General features: G+C 46.1%; 1 protein-coding gene across 1 annotated transcript in view; it reads right to left on the minus strand.

Moving 5' to 3' along the window:
• Positions 1–9,828, minus strand: part of HCFC1 (host cell factor C1) — a 39,936-nt gene extending 30,108 nt beyond the window's left edge. Inside the window, exon 1 of the mRNA XM_018560717.1 lies at positions 9,624–9,828. Coding sequence (XP_018416219.1) covers positions 9,624–9,810 — 187 coding nt within the window. The 5' untranslated portion in view covers positions 9,811–9,828. The remainder of the gene's footprint in view (positions 1–9,623) is intronic.
• Positions 9,829–11,173: the final 1,345 nt, after the last annotated feature.

Below are 11,173 nucleotides of genomic sequence, written 5' to 3' on the forward strand. Positions count from 1 at the left end.
GCTACTATTATAGTAATAAAGATGACAGATAAACACAAAAGGACAAATATTTAACATTATAAAAAAACACACAAACACAACTTACAAGGAAAAAAAGAAGTACTCAACCACATCTAGCCAACTCCACACTGTTAAGACACTTCCACCTTTCTATAAACTAGACACCAAACACACCAACGTCAATCTTCTGCTTAAGGGCCCGTTCACACCAGTTAAAGTGCGTTCTGGCCCTATTCTGGCCGGAACGCACTGCCTCGCATTGCAGCCGGTCCAATCAAAACGTTGCAAGCACTATTTTGATTGCACCGCGATCCGGTGCGGGCGATCGCATTGCAGCCGGAGGGCATGGCTACGGTGCCATTCACTTCAATGGCCCAGCACGCCCCCCCCTCTTGCCTGGCAAAAAAAGTGATCCGGCCGCAATCTGTCCAGAACACACTGCATCTGGTGCAAATGTACCCTTAAACAGTTTGGTACGTACACATATCGAGCGTCCGTCACCCACCTATGGGTATGAAAATAGTGTCCCATCTCATACTGACTGGTTTCGGGACTTGGAGTCACCGTCTTGGGAACAAGTGTAGAGGTTAAAGAGAGAACTATGGGGGTAAGTGTTTTTCCCCATAGTTCTGTTTAGGGTCATGGGAGGACATTACTAACCTCCCCCCGTGACCCAAAGCTCACTATATAGCAGGCTATTGCCCACAATATGCTGAGAGCACCGCAGCCGGGACGGATCCCGACAATACTGTCTGGATTCACTCAGCTGTGCGAGTGACAGCAGGCTCTGCCTATCTGGAGGCCGAGCCAGCTGTGCCCGCCCCCTCCTCCACTCAGTGCTGGAGGATCGGAGAGGGGAATCCCTGCGGGGAGTGATGACTGACAGTCACTGCTCTCTGCAGGCAGATGATCGGAAAGTGAGCGGGAGAAGGTGAGTGTTCACTTCCCGATTGATAGAGCTGACCTGTGACAGCTTCTTAGTCAAAAGGTCGGCTCTAACCATGAGGATGAGTGCAAAAATCACTCACCTCATAGTTATCCTTTAAAGTCTAAGGAAACCCCAACAATTGACTTCTCTTATTTGCTTCCTTTTGATCTGTTAAATATGTAATTGAAAGCCTTGAGTGTATTTCTGTACCTGCAGGGTCTCTAAAAAGATAAAACATGGGGAAATGTACTGCATGTCTTTTTATTTTGCCCGGGCATACACTAGAATGCCTTGTTCACACAATGTCAGCTGAGCTGCCTTTTTCTGCACATAGCAAATAGATGTATTCCCCGTCCACATCATACATGCTTATTTAAAGCTGGCCTTCGCCCCAATATTTTTAGATCATATAACAAAAATACAAAGGCCAACTAATCGATTATGAAAATAATCATTTGCAGCCCTAGACACGCCACATTTTCCACAGCGCACTGGATAGTACTGGAGGGGACCATGATGAGCTGCCGTTGAGACTTCTGAATTGAGTGTAAACTGTCAATAAAGTTTAAAAAAAAAAACCTTCATAGTGCCTTGGGTAATAATGCAAGGACGCAACGCACCACTACACACTGGACGTTCTGCAACGCAGCTTCTTAATGTGCAGCTGGTATGAAAGGGCCCTTAGGCAGCATTCACACTTGGCGATTCGCAAATTGCGCAAATGCTTGCATTGAATCGCGGCAAAATCCGCTCCAAAAAGGGTCCTGCTGTAGCGACAACAGGACCCTTTGCCCCATTGCCAAGCATTGGAGAGCGATATCGCGCGGTAAATAGCCGTGATATCGCGGGAATTACCGCGCGATAAATCGCTCAGTGTGAACGGGGCCTTAGACTTTATCTCACCTGCAAGCTTGTTCGAGGTTGGTTAACAAGTATTTTTCAGAGGGTGGTCAGTGATGGCAGCTTCCATATTTCTTCAAAGGCTGTCTACTTGCACATAAACTTGTCAAATATGACTAGTTGTGTCATGTGAGCCACTGGATGATTCAGACATAACCACAAGTACGTACTGACCACAAGCTTCTGTCTAAAGATTCAATTACACAAAACCTCTTCACTATGTGATAAAAGCAGACAGACAGCTGAAGCCACGGTAACCTGCCTTTAGACCCTGTTCACACTGAGCAGTTTGTCGCGCCATCTCCGCTCCAAAATCGCGCATATTTCCGCTCAATGTAGCTCGTCCAATGCATTTCAATGGAGGTGTTCACATCTCACAGCTCAATGTCGCCTGTAGCTCGTCGTTCAAGCTTGTAGCTCGAACATGACTTATTTTTCGGCGGCTGTAGCACGATTCGGCCCCAACAGACTCAATGGTGTCACTCAATGTCACATTACCGGCGATATCGCGCTACATAAGTGTAATTTTCGCACAGCAATATAGAAGGAAGGAATGATGTAACATCAAAACCGCTTTTGATTGGTTACAGCTCAATGTAGCAGGGACAAAATCCCTCCCAAAAGTCATGCTACATTATATAAACTAACTCACCTGAAATACATTTTAAAGATGGCTAGTTATTGATTTCCCTATCATTGTTTCTGAAGAAACAAAACCATCTTTTTTTTTCATCCAGGAGAGCTTCCTGCCATACAAATCATACAACTTGTGCAGCTCGCACTTATTGTGAGCTCCAGGTTGTTGGTTTTTGGGGGGCTTTTTAGAAGCAGCCGGGCTTCCTTTGTCAGGAATGCCTGCTCCACATTTCTTCAACTTGTCAAGTTATCAATAGAAGATATGGAGAGAACCTCCTCATTTGCAGGTAAAAAGACACCTCCTTGTACTCATAAGAAATTTAGAAAAAGCCAGGCCCCGATGGATACAATGAAGGGGGATTCAGTAAAACTGGAGCAGTCACCCATGGCAACCAGCTTCTCTCTCATTTTAAAAGCTTAACTAAACTGAAGAAAAAAGCTGATTGGTTGCCATGGGCAATTGCTCCAGATGTTGTCTGCTCCAGTTTTGCAAAATTCCCCTTGAAATGTTCATGCTTCTCTTCTGCTTGAGTTTGTCTCTATAGCATCCTTCCATTGGTAGGGAATTCACGGGGTACTTCGGTATCTTCATCCCCTCCCCCCTCTTCTTCCGTGTTTTCCAAAGTTCTCCCTCAATTCTCATGTAACATTCTCTCTCCTGTCCTCTCTTTACAGAGCTTCCAACACGGACCATGTCTTTCTTTTCCCCTTGTCACCGCTCCCTCAATTCTCTACTGGACATCCTCTCGTTACAAATTGGTTGGAGGACACCTGTACTGATTACCTATTTGTCACCGCTCCCTCAATTCTCTACTGGATGGACATCCTCTCGTTACAAATTGGTTGGAGGACACCTGTACTGATTACCTATTACCTGACACCTCCACGTGACCCTAGGTGGACTTTATTGTAGAGAGAACATTGCTAAACACAAACATGTAAATTCTCTGGAATTTGGTTGACCTTTATCTGAGGACAGGTTCACACCATTTTCTGGACCAGATCTGGAACGCGGTGCAATGCGTTTTGTCACGATTTTGCTGTGTTTTTTTTTATTATACTTAAAATGGGCTTACAGGTGCGTTTGTATGCGCATAACAGCAGTATTACTTTCCAGACCAGCAGTATTTCTTCTGGTCCAGAACGAACTGCGCTGGTGTGAACAGAGCCCAGAAATACCATAGGGATACATTGGGAGGCTTTTTTGGTCCTGGAACAAACTGTTCTGGTCTGGACATGGTGTGAATCAGCCCTAAAAGTTCAATAATAAAAAAAAAAAGTATTGGTAGTGAAAAAGGCAGTTCTTACACATTCTCTCGCAATAAAATTACCCAGAATGTAAAGAACAAATTGAGACAGTCATAAAAGGTTATTGACATTTGACATACATCCTTCATACACTTTAGGTTGTATATGCAAACAAGTAGCAGTTATACACCACTCATCATCAGATAAATACTTGGACATGATTGGAATGGAGTCAAATTCAGCAAACTCTACTTGTAAAATATTGTTAACGCTGATCGGACAACTTCATCCCATGGGCCGACAATCAGGCATTTCACCATCTACAGCCAAGTACCGACCATTCACAAGATCAGCCAAACCGGACTTGGTATAAGACGTATGCAGCATCATTCAACAGGATAATAACTTGTCACAAAGGGGAGTGAAAAAAAAGTATCTCTGCTCCCAAACATCTCTTCCTCAGCTCTTCCTATCTAGAAGCAGAGCCAGCTGTACCCACCGCCTGCCCCGTCCCTCCGGTCAGTGCTGGAGTATCGGAGAGGGGAATCCCTGTGGGGAGCGGTGACTGACCGTTACCGCTCACTGCAGGGAGACGATCGGGAAGTGAGCGGATCGGCTGCATGTTTCTGCTCACTTCCCGATCAATAGAGCTAGCGTGCGACAGCTTCTTTGTCACAGGTCGGCTCAAACTATGAATATGAGTGAAAAACACTCGCATCATAGTTCTCCTTTAACAACGATCTGAAACACTATTAACCTTAATACGCCATTTTGGTTTAGATTTATTGGTCCTTCAGGGCTCATGTCAACACATGCAATTTACATACATGAAGACCTAAAACTATAAACCACCCATAGGGGTTTAGACGTATCCCTCCCACCGGTTACATTTCTACCATTAAAATGAACCTGCAAGCAACAATATGTTTTACGCCCAAACAATGCAGTTAATAGTATTCCCTAACAGACGCAAATGCAAACTTATAAATGTTTTAGAATTATTTTATTTATATTTTATGTATATGAATCTCAAATTGGGAATATATTTGCATCGGGCAAGCAGAGCTAAAACGTACAGCGGGGAAGCCGCCACTCATATTGTACAAGTGATCTCAGAGGTGCCGCGGAAATCACTTGTAAAAAGCCTGCTGGTCCGCACTGACCAATGAGAAGCAATTCTTAGCACTGCTAAATACAATGGGGGGTGGGGATTTATCAAAGCACTTGCGCCAGTTTTAGCCTCTTAGATCATTTTTGTTTATGTGCAAATCTGTCTTTTAACATGTGCCCCTGTTTTCTTCAGAGCTTGCACTACTTTTTCAACTGCATGGTTTTTGCACCTTTTTTGCACGTTTTTTTATCTGCACTTGTTCTGGGCTGTCTGAAACTGGAGCATCACCTAAGAAAAAACACTCACAACTTAAGAAGTCCCCATGACCACTTCTTCAAGGTGCGACAGTTAGGCCTGGTTCACACCTAGGCGTATTGCATATGCGCGTCTGTCGCGCGGTTTTTTAACCCCGATTCGCGGTAAAAAAATTGTGCGCCAAACGCGCGTTTCTGAGGGCTACTTGGCTGTATCCCAATGGAAACGCTCAACAAAAACGGCCCAAAGTAGTACCTGTACCTTTTCAGACGTGGGCCGTTTTGTAGCGCGTTAGGGACGGGCTGAAATACGCCAAGGTGGGAACGAGACCATTGAATACAATGGGATTTAGATGTTTGAGCGTTTTGTCGAGCGTAGAACGCGCTACAAAACGTTCAGGTGTGGAGGAGGCCTTAAGCTTTTTGCCTCTAGTTAGAAGTCTTCTTTCTTGGAGTCTATTAAAACTCATTTATCAACATTACAGTAGCTTGATAAATCTGGTGCAAATATTTTACGTGCAAGGTCAAACACTCGCAAGTGCTATGTTAAATTCCCCCCAATGTGTTATTATTATGTCAGAACAAGTAGATTGTCATGAGGGACGAGCAGATTGGGCCACCACTTTTGTTCTTGGACAAATTATTTTGGTTTTAATTTGCACACCCCTGAGCATTATGTACAATTGTAAACAAAAACTAGAAGGTTGTTTTTTTTGTTTTAGACAGGCTGGTGGAAGCCGTGGCTGTACGGGCGTGCAACTTACACACCGCACTGGACCCAGAGGGTTTGAATTTGGTGCAGTGTGCAAGTACGGCTTTGCATGTAAACAGTGGGATTTGTGTTCATTCCCGTACTCCTACACCTAAGGAGGTTGGGCTACCTCATGGCAAACTTTCACCCAAGTTTATCTTTTGCTACACGTGCTCCAAGATGGAGACTCTCATAGGTTAGAGTTAGGACTGCACCGCACTATATAAAGGGTGCCTTGCACACATTCTGCAGAAGACATGTATCAAAAACCTGTTTTTAACCTTAGCGGTGACTTTTGCATGCTGACTGGTGAGTGTGCTGGGAAACTTCTTGCTGTTGTACTCCTACACCTGTCTGTTTTCACACAGCAAAACAAATGCATTTTTACGGCATGAAGAAATCCCATTATTTCCAGTGCGGCCGGTCAAGTTAAGCTGGCCATACACTGCTTAGATTTTCAAAAGAACTTTCTTTCTATTAGTTGATGGGGTCAAATCAACGGTAGTTTTTGGCTCCATTCACATAATGCTTTTCGATGCAAGTTATTCATTTTAGGTCGGCGTCTGCACCGTACGATAACGTGCATCCTGCAAAAAAGGTCCTAAATTTTTTTGGCCAGATTCCACTTGTTCTGGCTATACTAATAGCCACAAACGCATTTGCACGTTTTCATACGGCGAAGTTTTCCATGCAGAAAACCCTACCGCTATGTATAAATGGATAATGAGTGAGGAACAGCATCGCAGGAGGGAAGAGGAAGTTTATGGACAGAGAGCACCACTATTGGACAACAAATTAAGGAATTGTCATGTGACATTTAGGGCTTGTTCACACCAAATGCAGACCAGATCTGAATGAGTTTCTGCACACGCAGTGCGTTACACCGCGATTTTTATGCGTTACGGGCAGTTTTTTTTAGTTTAAAATGGGCTTTCAGTGCGCTTGCATGCATTTTTTATGCGTTTGCATGTGTTCCAGAGCAGGTAAAATAGGGCTTGCTGCAGTTCTTTATATGCCCTGGAACTGAACGTTCCAGTGTGAAATAGAGCCCAAAATACCATTGGAATACATTGGACGCAGTTTTTGATCCGGTCTGTAACTGCTCTGCTCCTGGAACGCGCTTGGTGTGAACTAGCCCTTATTTGGCTCATAAAAAGCTAAAAACTGTATTTTTTTTAAAAACTGCACCTTATACAAAGAAATGGTCATGTGACTTGTCATTTATTTGCACATAACAGTATAGAAAATGGTTCATTTTTTCAGTGAGCTGATCATTGCTAATCCACTGAATGTGCTCTAATTAAATTAAAAAAATAAAACCCTTGATGTGATCCATTTCTGAATCAGATTAATAATCTCTAGCCATCGCTGTGTAATACTAAACAGTAATACTGAACAGTTAAGAAGATTTCTCGTAGAGAGGGAACAATCCTCAGCTGCACATTTTTCAAAGTTTAATTTTGGCGCCCGGGAGTCTCAGCTGGCCGGAGCTGTGAAGTCAGCAGCTTCAAGCCGATTGGTTACATGAGAACTCATTAGCCGGAGCTTCAGCTCCATACGGTCGGGGTAGAGAATGTATACAGAGCACATCACAGGAAACGCGTACATGACAGCTCTCCAATGCAACTGAAGAAAAGATGAACCATTTACTGAGCTGTGCAAAAGCAACATCTATCTTTACATGAGAAGGAGCCATCACCAGTGACAGGACAACATGGGATCACAAACCATGCAAGGAAAATGTAAAAAAAAAAAAAAAAGAATACAGCCCCACTTTAACCCAGCAAATGTATAAAAACAATACAAAGCAGAAATGAAATATTGAACATAAATGTAACAATGTAGCAGGCTGATGTCTGCGGGGACTGTGACGTGTTACAAAGAATGACCCTGGAAATACTAGTCCAGCATGGAAGAGTTTTAGATAAAGGTTTGCTTAGTCTGCTCAGATATAAAATAATTATAAAAGAACAATGCTAAAACCTCTAGCACCTGTAAATGACCAACACAAAAAAGGAGGATGTGACCACTATATGGGAACTTACTCCTCACACGAGACAGCAAAGGAATCGCATGCTGGAAAAAGACGATCAGACAGAGCCGGGAATTATACTCCTTCCCAAGAGAGGAATCCTACAAAAGGGTCCATCAGGGGTGTGGAGGAACTCAAAATGGTTACCGCGTTTAAAGAAGACGTTCAGATACAAGTAACATAGAAATGTGACCAAGTGCTCTATGATAATTGCCTAACCTACAAAAAGGGAACCCTCAGGGACCTTGCAATGCTTCCATTCTTTAATAAAGATATTCAGATATGACATGGCAGAAAAGGAACAAATGCTCTCAGAGGTTGACCTTTTGTCTGAGGACAGACCGAGGTTTACATTCACCCCCTTCGAATAGACTCGCTACCTAAGCTAGAGGTCTGTTACCACACCCACTACTCTCGGAATAAAATACTTCTGAACTTTCGTTTCACTGTCGGACATCGTCAATACTAGCCAAGGAGGACCGTTATCTGACTAAGCATGCAAATGTGAAAAGTATTCCCCCCACATGGCATTCCATTACACTGGGGATAAAACCATACTGGCATCAGTAAGGTGCAGACTGCACAGATACTGTAAAGGGAATTCATCAGAACTGCAGCAGACAAAATCTGGAGCTGTTGCCCGTGGCAACCAGGTACTCTAGTTTAGAAAATTAAATAAAAACCATGGGTAACCACTGCAGTTCCTATTAAATCAACCCTTGTGTGTGTAGGGGGGTGGAATTCATCACAACTGGGTTTTGATAAAAGTACAGAGCGGATCATAGATACAGTAACGGACGGTAATTTCTCAAAGCTGGAGCAGTTGCCCATAGAGACCCATCAGCTTCATTCTTCAGATTGCCAAGATTTGAAAAAAGATAGTCGCTGATTGTTGCTATTGGCAACTGCTCCAAATTTGGATAAACTCCCCTCCCTGTAGGTGTAATCTGTCCGTTACATCTGCATGGAATCACACAGCTGCCGGGCAGATCGAGTCGTGGATGTGCAGTGAAGAGCGTCACCGCTAGGTGGCTAGCAAGAGCTCCCAGAGCGCCGACTCCGCCCCCTCCTGTCTGTCCCTGACATAGCCCTCCTTTGTTTGTCCCTGGCCGCGCCCTCTTTTCCTCCAATCCCCGCCCTCCATACCTCCTATCCGATGCTTGTGCACGCCCCCCACTCCCCCTGTCCATCCCCGCCCTCCTCTCCCCCTGGCCCCGCCTCCTTGTCTGTCTCTGATCCTCCTGCTGGGTAAACCCGCCATTTTTCTTTGTGGATTTTAAAAAGCACAGAAGTGCAGCGCTGGCTGGCAGGCGGGGGCGGCGTGCTCAGGAAAGGGGACTGCTGCCTCTGCACTGCCAGTGTGCCCCCATGGGCCTACAAGTAGGCCTGATAACCCCCACGTGTATCTATGTGCGCACAGCTGTTACCAATCATAAACATCTCAATCAGTACTAAATTAGAAAACTAGACACCTGCTGCTGGGACGTGTAGTCCACCGCAATTGGCATTCTTCCCCCGGCTGTCAATGCAGCACGTTTCAGGCTCAATTGGAAATTTTTAAGGCTAGCAATGCATGCTGGGACTTGTAGTGCCTCGAGCAGCTGGAGGACTAAGCACCTTCATGTATACAGATAGGAGCGAGCAAAGTACCGGTGTCCGCCTATAGTAATCTACAATAATAAAAGCCACCTGTGGCTGCAGGGCCCGTAGGCCGCAGAGACTGCTGGGACTTGTATTTCCCCGGTCGCAGACAGTCCACTCACCGGTGTTGTAGACGTGCAGCTCATCCACGATCCCTTCGTTTCCTCCACCGAACACCACGATCAGCTCCTTGATGGCCACAGCCCGGTGTCCATGTCTGGGCCTAGGTACCGGGCCCGACCAGCCGACCACTCTCTTCCAGCGCGGCTGCAGGGCCGCTTGTCCGGTCACCGCCGGTGTGGAAGCCATGCTGGCGGTGAGGAGGGCGCACTCTTCCTTTAGCCGGCGAGACCAGTGAAAAAAAAAACAAGTCCGGAATTAGGATAAAAAAAAAAAAAATAGCAAAGAGGGTAAGGCGAGGCCGCTTCTAAAATCGGGGGTCTAAAAGGAGAAAGAGCGGGCTTGGGCCTAGCCGGCTCTCACTGAGGCGCTGAGGAGTCCATGGGAGCCGCCATTTTATGACGGCGGCCGGGGGGGAAGAAAACAATCCGCTTGTGGAACCGGACGATCCCACCTTCGGTCCGGCTGTGGAGGACAACTGAGCACCCCGCTGCCCCTTAGGGGCACGGCCCGCCCGCTTCTTCCTTCTCTCTGCCTCGCTCCTTTCTTTAAAGACGCCCGGGAGCAGCGAAGCTGAGGGAGTCCATGGGAGCCGCCATCTTGTGCCGTCCAAACAAACCAATAAAGAGAAGCTGCTAGGAGAACCAAAGATGGCGGCGAGCGGGGCGACAACACACCGACAACGCCGCCGCCTCCTCTTTCTCCGCCGGGGAAAAGGTGGCACACGGTGAGGGAGGCGAGTCACGGCGTCAAAAGGCGCTGTGAGACCGGAGGGGGAGGGGAGCGCTGGCACCGAGGAAACGGCTGTCCGCCGGAGATGGAGGAGGAAAGTGGAGGCTCCACCCCCGCCGCTACCGCTTATCTCCCCTAACTCGGCCGATGTGAGGGAAAATTAGCCAAACGGACCGAACCCGAGGACGAGCCGCACCAAGGCAATTCATAAACCGCCGGCCACCGGGGAAATCGGTGAGCGAACACGGGATACGGCACCGGAGCCTCTTTTCACGCCTCCCTGGGAGCCGCCATCTTGTCAGCGACCGCCTCCCGTCTTCCTCCTCCTCCGGAGACAATAAGATGGAGGCGGGGACTGCGCCGCGCGCTGTAGTAGGGAGAGGGGGCTGGGCGCTGGAGAGACTGACTGCGGCCTGTGTGCAAAATTCACCGTTGTGAAGGGAAAAAATGAAATAAAAGATAAAATGTAATTAAAAAATTATATGATAAAATACAAAATAAGATTAAAAGAAAAATACATATAAAAAGGTTATCATTTACAATTATCCAAAAGGGTTATAATACAAGCTGACTGGAAAATGGAGTCGCGCTCCCTCGCTAAAGTCCTTTGGGGGCGATGACGGCAAACTGAGGTGAGACTCATTTTGGTTGCCATGGGCAACTGCTCCAGTTTTGATCAATTCCTTTCAGATGCGTGTAGCTGGACGCTCGTTTTCTTTTTGTAAAGGTGCGACACGCAGGCTTTTTTTTGCGCCCAACAAACTACTCTCCCCTTGTAGAACTTTTCATTGGAGCAAAACTAAAACGCCTGGACTGGAAA

The sequence above is a fragment of the Nanorana parkeri genome, unplaced genomic scaffold, assembly GCF_000935625.1.
Source record: "Nanorana parkeri isolate BGI_ZX_2015 unplaced genomic scaffold, ASM93562v1 scaffold475, whole genome shotgun sequence".
Lineage (NCBI taxonomy): Eukaryota > Metazoa > Chordata > Amphibia > Anura > Dicroglossidae > Nanorana > Nanorana parkeri.